Raw genomic sequence first — 17240 nt, 5'->3', positions numbered from 1 at the left:
TTATGATGTTTTAGGGAAAACAAACTTTAAACGAGTATTTGCCAAAATTTTAGGGCATTTCATTATCTCACACTTCGATGGATCTATATAAGAACTAAGTAAGCAGCAAAAAATTATGAATTAGAAAAAAATGGAAGAAAGTAGATCAGCCTTACTTTGTCCCATCATGTAAATAAAGTTAAGGACTATCAGCCCACGGCACTCTTCAAGGTTAGGGCACTACTCCCACACCTCACACCAAAAGGACAGAAGGAAATCAACTAGACTGGTTGGGGGATGGAAGCCTCTGATAAGAATAAGCTTAAAAAATATATATGCATTCTATAAAATGGCAAAAACCAGGATACGTGACTACTGTTTTAAAAAAAAAAAAAAATCACAGGGCGCCTAGGAGGCAAGTCAGCTGAGCATCTGACTCTTGGTTTCAGCTCAGGTCATGATCTCTGGGTCCTGAGATCAAACCTAGCCCCTCATTCTCAGGCTCCACACTTAGCAAGGAGTCTCCTTGTCCCTCTTGGTCCCACTCTGCTCCCCTACCCTCTAAAATAAAACAAATCTTTTTTTTTTTAAATCACAAAATATGAGTAACATACAGGTTTACTATTCAAATTCCAACAGAACCAAAAGGTATTCTCCATGGCGGAAAGGAGAGAACATTAGGAAAAGAAAGAGTAAACTGTTCTAATATGACTCACGATGGCTCTCAGGTGAGTTAAGTCAAGCCCACTATTTTATAAACACAGTCACTAGGGAACTAATAACCAGCTACCCTTGGAAATACCGTATTTGGAGTTCCTCTGAACCAGAGTACAGGAAATAATTTGAGTGACTATTTTCTCAATTCCCCCAATATCTCAGAGAGAAGTTCCATTACATAAACAATGGCTTAAGGCATTAGAACTTAATTCCCTCAGCAATGGTTAAGAAAAGATAAAGTTTAGATAAATTTGTAAGTAAGTAAAGGAAACTAGGGATATTCATAGTGTATCCTTAACTGCTTACAATCAACATCTTAGAAAATAACTATTCTGATATTTTAGAAATCATCTATTAATTCAGTCAGAGGCAAATCATTAGGGCAGATATGATTCAGTGTCTATTAACAACTCTAAGATCCTAGCCACATGATTACCTAACAACCAGCTGATTAAATAATACCAATTAGGCTTACTTGAGCACCTAATGCTCACAAAGCTCTTCAACGTACATTTTCATGCTTAATGATCTCAATAACCTGGTTATTGAGAAGTTATGGTGACAAGTTGATTCTGCTCATTTCACCTGGGATAGGAAAACTAAAACACCCAACCAAGATCACACAAGAGCCAGGAAATGATGGGCCAGGAACCCAAATCTTTCACTCTTAGATATCTGAGTACTCCCATTTTACCATTTTACCCAGCTGGCTTCCTGAATTTTCATGAACTGACAAACTCTACTCAATGTTTAAAATCACCCCAATTGGCTGACACTGTTAAGTAGCTGTTACACTGATTTTTCATTTTTTAACTGGTTATGGTAATATGTGGCAGAGTCTAAGAGAAGTAATGCTATATTACAAATTGAAATGCTCAGAAACAGTTCCCTTCATAAAGAAAATACAGCAAGTTAGATGTAATTAGGACGCTGAAAGCTCAGCTCAGTATGAACAAGTAACATGCTTAGCAAGCACAGCATGCAAAAAAAATTGCAGATGAACATAAAATAAACCTATAACCTTTGCTGACACATTTGGACAGGTCAAACACACCCAACTGTGTCAGCCAGGACAATGAAGTACCTCTAGTTTTCTTGAGGTCCAGGGAAATTTCCTTAATGGTGAATTCAGTATGAAATGGAGCAATTTGTTCACGAAGAATCAAAAGATGCTTAATTAAGAAAAGTTGTCCATCAATCTGAGTCTAAATTATAAGAGAAAAATGGGTATTATCAAAGATTAAATAAAAACATGTAAAACATACAGTGTTATTAATCTACCGAGGTGTATGGCCCTTAACCTAACTGTATGTACCAATACTCCTTTTGTGGTGCAATGAACTCTCCCCACGTTACCCATGTTAGAATTATCTGGAAAAATCTTGCTGCAAACTCTTACTAACATTGTCACCCACTCATACTTCGTCAGTCCAAGAAAGCAAATCAGATAAAAGGTTATAAAGTAACACATTTAGAAAAAGAAATCAAATCTATTTTAACTTGATTTAGAAACAGAAGTGATAAAGTGACCTAATCTTGGCACAGAACAGGAAATAAAGAAAAGGTCAAAGCATAAACACAACTCTGACCTCTCCTGGTTTTCCAGTTTCTCTTCAAGTACCATGGCTCTATTTGGCCAAAGTGGTTTCAATATCCAGAATATCAGAAATATTCATATTTATACAAAAGGAGCTTCCAAATCCAAAAATGATTTGGGGTTACCATTTTGGATCATCCTGCCACCAACAGAGCACTGTCTATATCCTGAGTCACTACACTTCCATCTGCTATGGAAGGACCCATCTAGAAGAGTCTTATGATTTAAATTTAGTTCTCAAAGCTCTGACCCAATCCTAAAACAGTGAATAACTGTAACTTTCACTTCCAAAAAAAGTCTGTATATTAACAAAAGCAAGGCTTCATCTGCTCATTCTTGCTGCTTAATCAAGAGAGAATACTTCTTTGAAAATATTTCTAACATCATACTATATTAGGAAAAGAATAAAATTGTCCTTCAGTAAACAGCAATAATTTTAAAGGAGTTATTAAACAACCTAACTCCTTTCTAGTCTCTCTCTCTCCTCCCTCCTTCTAAATAAACACATAATCAATATGCAAGTATGATTTATTTGATGGAAACTCACTTTGTACTCTGGAACACAGAGCATTAAATAAGTAGGAAGCACTACACATTTTGAATACTTGCTCTATTTTTTAAAAAACTAACAATTCCAAGGGGAAAGAACAGTGTAATATAGATTCACTTTACTAAAGCTGCTATAATCCAGCAAACATATTAGGTGTTCAATTAAGTATGGCAACAACTTCCTGCCTTAAGAAGCTAAGACATTAAGTGGTCATTTTCATTAATCACTTTTCTCTGGAAAGGCAAAAGTACACAAACTCAGCAACAAAAATAAATGAGCTAATGCTTGCCAAATCGAGGGCTTCCTCACACAAACTTAAACCCCTTCTAATATGCAGGAAGCAGAGTTACATAAAACAGGATAGCCTCATAGGGTAAGGATGAAATAATCAAAAAGCCCTTCATCTAAGAACTACGTGCTCATTCTAGAAAACTGGAAAATAAAGAAGAATGTAGTGAAAAAAGGGAAAATCATCCATATTCACCCAAAGGCTTTCAATGTTAATGTTTTATTGAGTGTTTTCATTACATAAAGTCATGATGTATATCGGGTTGTATCTTTTTTTTTTTTTTTTGCCTTAACATATTTAAGTTAAATGTTACTGCTTCATTAAAAAAATTAACGCCTGTGTAATAGTCTACTCTATGAAGTATGCCATAATTTACTTAACCATTTGCCTAACATTAGACATGTTTCCTGATTTCAGGTATTATAAGAAATGTGAGAGCTCAGGCTTAGAAATACTTTTTAAAAATTAAATCTGCCTGTCTACAGCTAACTTTCCATCTTCTTTCCAACATCTAAAAATGTCACTGCAACCTTCCATTCCATGACTGGGAGAATGCAGCAGTCACAATCAGGGGTACAAATCTCCTAGAAACGAACCCCAAATTCTTTTGAGGGAAGTTTTTTTTGTCATTTGTTTTTTTTGCTTTCTTTTGTCTTACCCTAATTTATCTAAAGCCTTTAAGTAAGAAATCAAGTTTATAAATCTGGAAGTCCAAAAAGGTTCACAAATTTGAATACTCCAAACAAGCAAAAAAAGTTTCCCTGGAAACAGCCCCTACAGCTTAGACACTTTAGGCGACAGGCATTTTAATGGACAGTTAAATGAAGCAACATCTTTGATGATGCTATTTAAAAATTCTCAGGGCCCCCGAGAGCAGCCTTCAGCCCCAGATCGCTTCTTGATTAAAAACTGTAAGTCATGAAGTCACGGCAACTACTTCTAGTCATGCAACCCATGAGCCACAGTTCCCTGTCTTCTAAATTGACTTGGCTGATTTCCTTCAAGTGAGGCCATGCAACTATTTAAAACCATCACTGAAGGGATGATTATAAATTGCTATGTTCCCTTATAAACACTGTTTTGGTCTTTCAGGGAAACAGGAGTCTACTACCTTCCCAGCTGCTAAGGCTATAGTAAGAGACCTTTACTCTAGAGGATTTAGAACCAAAGTGGCATTTTCAGTACTTTTCAGCAAAGCTGGAACTCCTTCATACAGTGTGGTCTTTATTTAGCACTATAATAATATACAATTGAACCTTCAACAACATGGTTTGAATTACACTGGTCCACTTATACGGTAATTTTTTATAGCATCGTAATATAAATGTATTTTCTCTTCCCTGTGATTTTCTTAATAACATTTTCTTTTCTCTAGCTTACTTTAAGAATATAATACGTAATACACATAACAGACAAAATAGGTGTTAACTGACTGTTTATGTTATCAGTAAGGCTTTCAGTCAACAGCAGGCTATTAGTAGTTCAGTATTCGAGGAATCAAAAGTTCTACAAGGATTTCAAACTGTGGGGGAAAGGATCTGAGTCCCTGTCTTGTTCAAGGGTCAACTGTTTTAACTTCTCTTAAAGGGCTTCAAGTAAATCATATTAAACAAATCCTCCTGCCATCTACAAATAAATGCTATATTCCACAATATTATTATAGGTAACAATATTTCACCTAACACTTCATCAAACCTTGTTTTTGCTGATAGACTCTGATGCTCCAAGTAACGACTGAATGCAGGCAGACAAGGCTTCCTGTGATAATCCTTGGAACACTGCCCTCTGGTGAAATAAAAGAAAAACATTAACTGAAGTGCTTCACAACACAGGAACAGAGAAATTATATAAACAGAGAACAAGCAATTCAACAATGAATGCTTGCTTGCCCTCATCCACCGGATGAACTTATATTACTGGCAAATATTCCTCCTAGAGTTTCCTATTCCCATGCAACCTGTCTAGACCAACAGGTAGTTCTGTAATTTGCATCTCTCAAAGCTCTCCTGTGACCTTTCAGCAATATTTCCTTAGCACCTATTTCAGGCTAGGCTCTGTGCTAAATGCTGGATGCCCAGTGGTAGGTGGACAAGGCAGATGTGGTTCTGACCCCACCAACTTTAAGACAAAGCCTCAGTAAACCCACTTCTAAAAATGTATCCCAAATAATCAGTATTGTATTATAAAATTCATGCACATGGCTCTTACTACATTATTTAAAACAGCAAAAAAAAAAAAAAAAAAGGCAAATAAATGTTCAGTGATGGGGGAGTCAAGCAATAAAATACTAGTAAATCCAAATTACAGGATACTGTGTATGAAATATAGGAATGCCGAAGGAGGTGGTAAAATCTTTTTAAAATATAATTAGATAAAAACAAAATAACTGGGTTACAAACATCATGTGAAGTATGATTCTTAATTCTGTCATTTCTATATCTTGTCAGAAGTGTGGCATGTCAGGGTCGCCTGCCGGTCCCTTGCCTCCTCCCTGCCTCCATTCCACCTGAGATGGAATTAACATGGAGGAATATGAGCAAAATATTTATTATGAGGCCACAATCCTGGGTCCTGATCTCTACTTGATGCTGTTCTCCTTTTGTACTGCTTCCCTCTCAGTTGTCTCCTATGCAGCTTCTGTAGTAAGAAAAGATTAGGGTTGCCTCTTGCTAGGTCACTGCTCCTGCCTGAGGAAGACCGAAGATCAGCAGCCTCGACTAAGACCAACTCTTCCCCCGCTCAGTCTTAATGCGTTTTTCACTAGACTTGGCTTTCCTCGCCTTAGATGGTTAAAAGAGAGAGGAATAAGATTCAGACATAGCTACGTTAAAAAAAAAAAACAGGCAGTCCCAGAAGATAAAATAAAAACAGGCAGAGTTGCGTCCTCAGGTCTACCCTACTGTTTGGCTCAAATCCCTCTTAAGCACCGAAAAGGCTTCACTGTCTGTGATGACAATGGGTTCTGTGTGGAACACACTCCCATGTATCCCCCTGGTATCCCAGCTCTACTCTAGGGAGCTTCCTAATCCTAGCCTCATAGTGCCATTGAGTACTCCTGCTTAGGGAACCTGGGGAAGATTCCAAAGTCCAAACTTCCCTCTAGAAGACAACTCATTAGCTGGACAAAAAGGCTGAGACATCTAACTGTAGAGGTGATCTTGCCGCATCCTAAAAGTCCCAGAATAGGCCAAAAGGTATTTTCTGGTTAAATTTCAAAATCTCTGCAAGTACAAACTCCGATAACTATGTAGCTTAAAATAGATACACTAAGTACTATGCACTCTACTGAACCAATGAAACTGTGCCACCTTGTTCAGCCCCTAGGCCTCTGAGATACAGAACATCTCTGCCGTGGGGGGGCGTGAGGGGGCGATGAGGGGGCTGGGAAACATACACATACCCCCTTTGGTCTCTATTCTTAAACAACAGCTTCAGGACAATTACATTGCTGTTGTTATTTTGTCACATTTTATATGCTATTTAAGTTGTAACAATCAAATTTTAAATTAAATTCACTGAATTTCAGGGGCACCTAGCTGGCTCTGTTGGAGGAGCAGGAGGAGCACTCTTGATCTTGGGGTTGTAAGTTCAAGTCCTATGTTGCGTGTAGAGATTACTTAAATAAAATTTTTTAAAAATTTAATCTTATAAACTATTTCAGCAGCAAACTCCTAATATGAAGTATAGACAACTCTAATCTTTCAAGATTGATAATCATATCATTAAACATTCTTGAATGCTTACAATAGCTCTGACCTAAAATCAATGCTTTATGTTTAAGGTCGTGCTTCAAAAAAAAAAAAAAGGTACTACAATTTCAGCAATAACTAAAATTAGTCCATGGTTTCTTAGTGACTTAGGGGCACCTGGATGGCTCAGTCAGTTAAGTATTCGACTCTTGATTTCAGCTCAGGTCATGATTTCAGGGTTGTGAGATGGAAAGAGCCCCATGATGAGCTCTGTGCTCAATGCAGAGTCTGCTTGAGACTCTCTCTATCCCTTTGCCCTTCTCCCTGCCTCCCCGCCCTGCAGTTTTGCTCTCAAATAAATAAATCTTTTAAAAAAAATGTTGATTAAAATGGAGTACAAAACTAAAATAATGGGGTGCCCAGGTGGCTCAGTCAGTTAAATGTCCTAAGGTTTGCCTTAGGTCATGATCTCAGGGTTGTGACATCAAGCCCCATGTCGGGCTTAGCAGGGAGTCTGCTTAAGATTCTCTTCCTCTCCCACTCCCCCTGGCCCTCCCATCAATCCCATACATGCACCCTCTCTCTAAAATAAATAACCTTTAAGAAAAAAAAAAAAACTAAAATTAAAAAAAAAGAAACTAAAGTAAATGCATTTAATAACAAATTTATACTAAATATGTACTATAGCCATGTGACACTGGACATTATCACTTAACCTTTCTGCATGTCTTTTTCCTTACCTATAAACTGAAACAGATGAATTAACCAGTAGTTTTTAAACTTTTATGTGGTCATAGTAAATGCAATGAAAGCTATAATCCTTCTCAAAAAGACACAAATATAAAGATACAAACACAATTTTACTCAAAATTTCAAGGTATCTGAAGACTTCCCAAAGGCCTCTAGTGAATTCTAAGGTTCTACAGAACACACACATTAAGAATCCGAACATTAAGGGCATTTGAGTGGCTCAGTCAATTAAGCAGCTGCCTTTGGCTTGGGTCATGATCCCAGGGTCCTGAGATCAAGAGTCCCATACTGGGCTCCCTACTCAGCAGAGAATCAGCATCTCCTTCTCCCTCTGCCCCTCGCCTCTGCTCATGCTTTCACTCTCTCTAATAAATAAATAAATAAAATCTTTTTAAAAAAATCCCTAAATTAGACTGATCTTAAACTTACCTCTGTATCTAAAAATCATAGGACTCTAATTAAATACCAAACAAAATAGTACACTAAGATCTTAAAATAAACTTAAAATTTAAAAATTTCACATGAAAGAGCAAGCAATTTACAGTAAAGATAAATAAGAATTGATACACGTACATCTATACATCTGTACAATTTGGAGAGACACACAAGAGTTCTTCGAACTGTAGGATACCACATTCCATGAAGATCTGCTGGAGAAATTGTGGTCTGTGGTCTAGTATTGAGGGATTCTGTTGAACCTAAAAACCCAAATGGAAAAAAAGACACATTTCACATACCTGGAGGTTTGTCTTATTTGCACGGCAAACATAAACTGTTTGTTCTTTTAGTTATTAGTAGCTAGAGGCATCCATTTTTTTTCCAAGTATTTTCACCTTTAATCAATAATGCCACAGGAACCCACAGGAATTGTGACAGCTGATATTCAACACAATTAGTGAGACTACACTAAATACATACATATATCCCACCCTCATATATATATGCTTAATTCAAAAGCTATTCTAAAACTGTGATCAATAATGTCTATGGAATGGGGGCACCTAGGTGGCTCAGACAGTGGTCCCAGGGTCCTGAGATCAAGCTCTGCATCAGGCTTCCTGCTCAGCAGGGAGTCTGCTCCCACCTCTCCCTCCACCTCCCCCTTCGTGGTCTCTCTCTCTCTCTCAGATAAATAAAATCTGGGGCGCCTGGGTCGCTCAGTTGGTTAAGGATATACCTTCAGCTCAGGTCATGATCTCCAGGTCTTGGGATGGAGCCCCATATCAGGCTTCCTGCTCAGAGGGGAGTCTGCTTCTCCTGATCTCTCCCTCCACCCCTCCCCACTGCTCGTTCACTCCCTCTCTCTCAAGTAAATAAAATCATAAATAAATAAATAGATAAAATCTTTAAAACAAAACAATCCTTATGGAATGAATAAATAGTATATATGCCTTATACAAAAAGGAGGTAGATCTATAAGTAGTTGTGTGGAAGCTACTGGAAGCCAATGGAGGTAAGGAAATGACAAGAAAATAAAGCTATGCTAAACAGGAAAATTAATCAAAGCTAGTTTGCTTGACTGCCTGCCTTCCATGCTCTTAGCTGTATTACTTATAGGCCTACTTAGTCTATCCAATTCCCAACTGAAGAGAATTGTCCCCTCCTCTCTCCGAGACAGGGCAGACACTCTGGTAAGGGTGAGGAGGAGCAAGTGAGGAGCTTGGTTGAGCAAAGACATCTCTGTGAGGGAAGCACAATCATTTCAGCTCAATGGACGAGAGTTCAAATGAGCCACAACAGCAGAGCTAAGATAATACTTTGGAATAAGAGGGGATAATGAAATATGAACTGGGTATTAGAGGACATTAGGAAACTCTATTAAATGTTTTAGTGCAATAGGTTTTAGGGTTATATAGGAGACGTCCTTATATTTTGGAGAGATGATGAAATACTCAAGAGTAAACTGGCAATGATGTCAATAATTTACTTTAAAATGATTAGCAGAAGATTGGGGCGCCTGGCTGGCTCAACCAGAGGAGCATGTGGCTCTTAATCTTGGGGTTGTGAGTTTGAGCCTCACATTGGGTGTAGAGATTACTTAATAAATAAATAAATTTTAAAAAATGATTAGCAAAAGAATGTATATATATATATAATGTGATAAAATGTTAAGCCTTGAATCCATATAGTGGGTAGTGGTGTTCACTGTTCATCATATCATTCTTTCTACTTTTCTTTATATTTGAAACTTTTTTCCATAGGGGCACCTGGGTGGGTCACTGGGCTAAGCCTCTGCCTTCGGCTCAGGTCATGATCTCAGGTCATGATCTCAGGTCCTGGGATCTAGCCCCACATCAGGCTCTCTGCTCAGTGGGAGTCTGCTTCCCCCGACCTCTCTGCCTATCTCTCTGCCTACTTGTGATCTCTCTCTCTCTCTAAGGAATAAATAAAATCTTAAAAAAAAAAAAAAGAAAAGTAATAGCCAATACTTAAAACAGTGAAAGTATAGCCAAGCAAAGCAAAATTCTTAAAAAAAAAAAAAAAAAAAAGCCAGAACAGCCTCTGCTTAGAAGGCCTAGAGTTTATGGTACAGATTTATGGGGAAAAAGAAAGAAGAGAACACTGTGGGTTAGTGCTTTCACTTTATAATTCTGTAAGCTTATTTTTTTTGCTTTTCAAAAGCATGTGATATTTGTGTAATTTTAAAAGCTCTTCTATAAGGCCTCACTATAAAATGTCTACTTTACATGAAGTTGCCTCTCCTCTACCTCCATTGCTCTTTCATGTCAGCATCTGCTGAGGTTCTCTCCCCACATTTCTGCTATTGTCACTGTACTCTCTGTCCTGGGGGTGACCCTACACAAGCCCAAAGCGTCTCTACAGTCTTTATCTCTAAATCAGTCCTCTTTATAGCTCTAGAAAAGTACTGTCCAACAGAAATACAATGTGAGCCATACGTGTAACACATTAAAATGCCCCATTAAAAAAGGTAAGAAGAAACAAGTGGAATGAATTTTAATGTACTTAACCCAATATATCTAAAATACCACCATTTTAACATGTAATCAAGACAAATTACTAATAAGGTTTTTTCATTCTTTATTTCATATTAAGTCTTTGAAATTTGATTTGTATTTTATATGCTAACAGCACATTCAGACAGCCACATTTCACATGTTCAATGGCAGGTGGCTACCATATTGAACAGCATAGCTCTAGATCGATATACATAGATCTTCTCAGTTGTTCCATGTGGACGCTGTTAAGTCTTTCTCAGCCCCCACATCTAGTGTGTCATCAAATTCTATTGATTCAAGCTTTTCACCAGATGCCTCATCTATTCACTTTTCTCCCTACCCTGTCAGTGCCCTGGCTCAAACTTTTATCTTTCAAATGGAAAACAAAACAATCTCCTAACTAGGCTCTACAGTTCTGCCAACAATACCTTATTTATTTTAAGGCCAAGCAAGGGTGAAAGAATAGACTTTACTGGGCAAAGGGAAAATGTATAAGACCAACGTCATTAAGATAGAAAAGTACTCTAGTCTCTCCACTAACTCTTGAAGAGATTTATTAGGACCAAGGTGTATACTAGAAACAAAAGGTATATGAAGACATGGCACAGGTTCTATTTCAAAGGAGGAAATCTTAACCCCCTATGGCTCTATCTTCCTATGAAACATATGTGATAAAATTGGCTTTGCCAGACAAGGAATACCCAGTTTGCTTGGCAGTCTGGGTTTGAGGTATCAGCTGTTCATAGAGTAACACACAATACCTAGAGATGCCCTAAGCATGGGGATTTAGGGACAACTGGGGCTATTAAAGCCTCCCATTCTCACTACCCCAATTCCCAGCCAATCCCAGCTCCCCAAAAACCTGAGCTTCAGTGTCTCCCTTACAGCTAGGAGGAGAGAGGAGAGAATCCCTGTTTCTCATCTAGCTTTTTGTCTACGTAACTCATAAATATCCAGGATGCTTCTTGGACAATTTCACTCCTTGCATAACATGTACCCTAGTCCAAGCCAGCCCAAATGTTTTTATCGGTATCTTACCCTAGTCACAGGCACTCCATATATTTACAAAACGCAAATCTGGTAGTACAATTATTCCAATACACTGTATTAGCAAGAAGTTCAAAGTCTCTGAGATTATCACCTATCTGGCCAGCTTTATCTGTTCCTCCCTCCAAATAACCTATGCCCAAACATACAAAACCACTTGACTTCCCCAAAGCAACCATAGTCTTCCATTCCTGCCTGCCCACCTCCATACTATTCTATCTTAAACAACTTTACTTCACCTGACTCACTCATTCCTACCTTTATAAAGAGTATAGCTTCAGACACCACATCTCTCACTGAACCCACCTTCCTGCACTCAAAGCTCACCTCCCTTCATAATTCTGATGCCCTTCTACCATGGTCCAAGAGTACACTGTCCATACCTTTAGGACATGGCCACACAGTTACAGCTGTGGCTTATCAATCTACCCCCACCCAAGTTTGGGCTCTTCAAATGCACAAGGTTGTTTCTCATGCTCAGAACATGACAAGTCCTCAACAGAAGTTTAAATGAATGAATAAAGTTGGAGTTAATCATAACATACCGGATTTTCTTAGATTATTAGACTCCGTTTCTTCTAACCGAACATCTGAAAATGAAGCTTCTGAAGGTACCTTCTTCTGTTCATCTTTTAAACTCTGTGCAATTTGCTATTATAAAGAAATCAGAAGAAAGATTAAGGTGTAGTTTTCAGCTGTGTTTGTAATATGAATCTTTCCATGAAGTTAAAAAAAAAAACTAGTTAATAAATAAATGGACCAAAACAACCCATGGAAATGAAAAAGTTAAATTAGTATGGAGCGTCCCTACTCCCATAAACACATCCACAGTCTTTTGTGAACCACTAATTTCAGAACCACTACCAGGTATCTGCTGAAGGTTCATGTAATACACAAGTCACCTCTAGGAAGCTAATTTTCAACTTCTGTTTAGAAACAAAACTTAAGATTGGACAGAATACATTCGGAATATCAGAAATGTTTTTATCAAGTAACCAGCCAATCTAAACAACTGCTTTTCTCTTTATGTGAGAATAGCTACAGTAAGCTATTTTTGAGAGCCTTCTTCACTGCCTAAAGAATAACATCAAATATACACAGGTCACTAACTACTAAGTTACTGATGAAGAGCTCGCTAATTTACATTTATAGTTTTATAAAGGTAGAAATAAAAATGAAGGACCGACAAACATGTAATTACTGCCAAAAGGAATGGCCCAGAGAAGTGTTTGGGAGACAGTCTCCGTATCACTTGGGCCAGTCCTAACTCTGCATGCAGAAACGAGAAAGTATAAACACATGGCACAAAGATGTCACAGCAGGATCACCTTGATGCCCCTGTGCCCCTCACCAAAAGAAAAGCAAAGCAAGCATATTTACTGAAAGTGGTATCCTTAAACCAAAAGGTCCACACAAGAAGGCATCAGGACACTGGCTATGTGATGACTAAATAAAACATACTAAATATATCACTAAATTATACTAAATTATCACTAAATTATAAAGTAATCTTAATCACCTAACATCTTATCAGAACTATTAAAACAGGCATTCTACCTAATATAAAACCAATTATTCATAAAGAAAACAAATAAATAAAAGGAAAAAAGAAGAACACAATTCCCTAGACTGGACTGAGAAATAGATCTTGTCTTCATCATACCCACTTTGTGGCCTTCAAACCCAAGGTAACTCCTGCAAATGGATTATCTGTTTCCTGGAATTATTAGCAACATTCCTACTATAAGCCTACAGAATAATGAAAGCAGGGCAATAAACAAACAGCCCCCAAACTATATGCCCTACCTACCACATACCTGATTCCTGCAAGGTTGATTTTATGTATTTTTTTTAAGTACTATACAAATAATTAATATAACTATCCAAAATATAAATTTAAATAGAAGTCAGGAGAAGGGATGAAAGTTGAGAAAAACATTCTTAGATAAGGGCAGTAAATTACACAGCCTGGTGTATTTCAAGCCTGCTAGCTTTAAAAGAAACACCCCTATTACAACATGTTTATCAGTCCAGGCACTAAAATAAGTTAGGGTAAGTTAAAATGCTGGTGAGGAGGTGTAGCAACAGGAATAGGTTATACATACACATATTTCTTTGCTATCAGCTGAGATGACCAAAATCAAGAACACTCTACAGCTATGAGCACACCTAGCACCTAGACCTTGTTTTCTAATACCATTCTCCAATAAAAGAAGCCAGGACTCCTTGGAGAAATGGCTGATTCTAGGGCTAAGATAGGAAATAGACAAAATGAGCCTAAAATGTCTTACAGACCCAAGAGATAAGGAAGTGCTCATAAAACAGTGGATAATAGCCATAAATATGAAATAAATATCCATGAGTTCATACTGATATCAATAAGTGAATAAATACATATATACATACTTACATATATAGAAGGAAAAAGATCTGCCTTGCAGAAAAATTCCAAATAATGTATGTAAATACTTTGTCTCAAGAAAGTAGCATAGCTTGGGGAAAAAGAGCAACTTTTCAATGAAGAAACCTAACAATGCCACCTCAACTAAGTGATCTATGTCAGTGTAAATCATATTGATGTGTCTACCCTGGGTATGATGTGATAAATATGGTACTTTTGGGTTTCCTTCCCCAAAACACATAATACCAGTCTAACCAGGTGAAAAGCATCAGACAAATCCCAATAGGGAGGCACCCTATAAAATACTTAACAAATTCTCCTCAAAAATGTTAAATTAAAATCAGCAAAAACAAGGAAAGTCTGAGAAACTCTCAGAGCCAAGAAGAGCCTAAGAGGATATGGAAGAAAGAAAAAAAAAATGCAAGGTAGTAACTACAAATGGATAATGGGATCCTGGAATAGAAAAAGACATTATATAAAAATTAAGGAAATGTGAATAAACTACGGCCTCTAGTTAATACCAATGTATCATTACAGACTCATTCACCACCACAATTGCACCACAATAATATAAGATGTTAAATAACAGAGAAAACTGGATGTGACGTACATAGGAACTCTCTGTAAGACCTTCTCAATTTTTCTGTAAATCTAAAACTGTTCCAAAAAATAAAATGTAGTAAAAAAAAAAAAAAACAGGAAAAAGAAAAGTTGGGGCGCCTAGATGGCTCAGTGGGTTAAAGCCTCTGCCTTGGGCTCAGGTCAAGATCCCAGGGTCCTGGGATCAAGCCCCACATCGGGCTCTCTGCTCAGTGGGGAGCCTGCTTCCTCCTCTCTCTCTGCTTGCCTCTCTGCCTACTTGCGATCTCTGTCTGTCAAATAAATAAATTTAAAAAAAGAAAAGAAAATCAGGATGTGTGACATCCAGGAGAAGCAGTCTAAACAGAAACTGGGTAATATCTGAGCCCATTTACAACTTAACAAAAGCAATTCCCACTTGGTATCAAAAGGTATGTTGATGAATATAGGATACACTTATGAAGAAATGGACTTTAAACCTATTTTTCATAGACAAATAAATTTAAGTCAGCATTCCAGCTGGAAGCCTAATTTGCAAACCTTGCAAAAATTAGACTACATTTTTGAAAAAACATTAGAAACATGTAATGACTTAGCAAAATTATTTCAGGGGATATTTTCAAATTCACTAGAATCAAAATTTCACTAGATCATCCCAATAGTTGTGAACAATGCATCTAACAAAAACCAAAATTGTTTAATGATAAAAGCACTCAACAAACCAGAAATAGATGGGATAAACCTGATAAAGGGCGTTGTATGAATAACTCACAGTTAACATCATACTAAATAGGAAAGGCTAGAAGCTTTCCCCTTAATATCAGAATAAAACAGGATATATGGTCTCATCATTTCTATTCAACATTGTATTGGAGGTTCTAGCTAAGCAATTAGGCAAGAGAGATACATGAAAGGCATAAAGATTGGAAATCAAGAAGTAAAACTATCTCTATTTGCAGACAACATGATCTTACATACATACATACATATATAGTTACACATATAGAAAATCCTAAAAAATCCACAAAAATCTATTAGAATAAGCTAGTCCAACAAGGTAACAGGATACAAGATCAATATATAAAAATCAAAAATATTTCTATACACTTGCAATCAACAATCAAAAAACAGAATTAAGAAAATAGTTCCATTTAAATAAGCTTCAAAAGGAATAAAATACTTAGGAAGATCTTTAAAAAGTATAAAATTTATCCTCTGAAAACTACAATATATCACTGAAAGAAACTGAAAAAGATCTAAATAATTTCAAAATATCTCATGTTCTTGAACTTGAAGAGTTAACATTTGTTAAGATGGCAATGCTCCCCAAACTGATCAACAGATATAATATAATCCCTAACAAATCCCAGCTGACTTCTTTGTAGAAAGTGACAAGCTGATTCTAAAATTCATATGGACTTGCAAGGGACCAAGAATAGACAAAAAAAATCTTTAAAAAGAAGAATTAGAATTCGTATTTCCTGATTTTAAAATTTATTACAAAACAATCAAATCAGTCTGATATTGACATAAAAAGAGACATAAAGAAAAAAAAAAGAGAAAGAGAGAGACATAAAGTTCAATGTAATAAAACTGAGAGATCAGAAACAAACCCGGGGCGCCTGGCTGGCTCAGTCAGTTGAGCATGTGACTCTTGATTTCAGCTCAGGTCATGATCTCAGGGTCCTGGGACCAAACCCTGAGTCAGGGTCTGTGCTCAGCAGGGAGTCTGCTTAAGGATGTTCTCTCTCCCTCGGCTCCTCCCCCCACTCGTTTTCTCTCTCTCTCAAATAAATCAACAGGAAGGAAGGAAAGAAGAAAGGAAGGAAGGAAGGAAGGGAGCAAGGGAGGGAGGAAACCCAAAAATTTATTAGCAACTGGCTTCAACAGGGGTGCCAAACCCATCCAGCAGAAAAGACTAGCCTTTCAATAAATGATGCTGGGACAACTGGACAGAATGCTGGGATAACAAATGATGCAAGGACAATATGCACATTAAAACCACAATGAGGGGTGCCTGGGTGGCTCAGTGGGTTAAGCCGCTGCCTTCAGCTCAGGTCATGATCTCAGGGTCCTGGGATCAAGTCCCACACCGGGCTCTCTGCTCAGCAGGGAGCCTGCTTCCCTCTCTCTCTCTGCCTGCCTCTCTGTCTACTTGTGATCTCTCTGTCAAATAAATAAATAAAATCTTAAAAAAATAATAATAAAACCACAATGAGACACCACTCCATACCCAATTGATGCCTTAAGTCAAAAAAGTCAAATATTAACAAGAGTTGGCAAGTGGGTGGAGAAATCAGAACCCTCATATCCTGCTGGTGAGAATGTAAATGGGTACAGCCACTTTGGGAAACAGTCTGGCCATTCCTCAAATGATTAAACACAGAGTTATTATACAGTGCAAAAATTCCACTCCTAGGCATATAAACAAGAGAAATGAAAACACATGCATACATGAATGTTTGTAGCAGTATATTTATAACACCCAATAGGTGGAAGCAACCCAAGTATCCATCAGCAGAAGAATGAATAAATAAGATGTGACATATCCATACAATGGCATACTATCCAGCATAAAAAGGAATGAAGTCTAACACATGTTGTAACTTGGATGAACTGTGAAAAGATTCTAAGTGAAAGACATCACAAAAAACCGTATGTTATATAATCCTATTCATATGAAAT

General features: G+C 37.3%; 1 protein-coding gene across 2 annotated transcripts in view; it reads right to left on the bottom strand.

Annotated features, from left to right (window-relative positions):
• COG3 (component of oligomeric golgi complex 3) overlaps positions 1-17240 on the bottom strand; it is a 73258-nt gene that overhangs the window by 17440 nt on the left and 38578 nt on the right. For both annotated transcript variants that reach the window (XM_032314526.1, XM_032314525.1), the window contains 4 exons: positions 12121-12226; positions 8145-8269; positions 4828-4917; positions 1781-1901 (listed from right to left, as the gene is read on the bottom strand). In XM_032314526.1, the coding sequence (XP_032170417.1) occupies positions 1781-1901; positions 4828-4917; positions 8145-8269; positions 12121-12226 (442 nt within the window). The remainder of the gene's footprint in view (positions 1-1780; positions 1902-4827; positions 4918-8144; positions 8270-12120; positions 12227-17240) is intronic.

This window comes from Mustela erminea, chromosome 15, assembly GCF_009829155.1.
Source record: "Mustela erminea isolate mMusErm1 chromosome 15, mMusErm1.Pri, whole genome shotgun sequence".
Classification (NCBI taxonomy): domain Eukaryota; kingdom Metazoa; phylum Chordata; class Mammalia; order Carnivora; family Mustelidae; genus Mustela; species Mustela erminea.
This window is presented reverse-complemented; position numbering and strand designations above follow the sequence as displayed.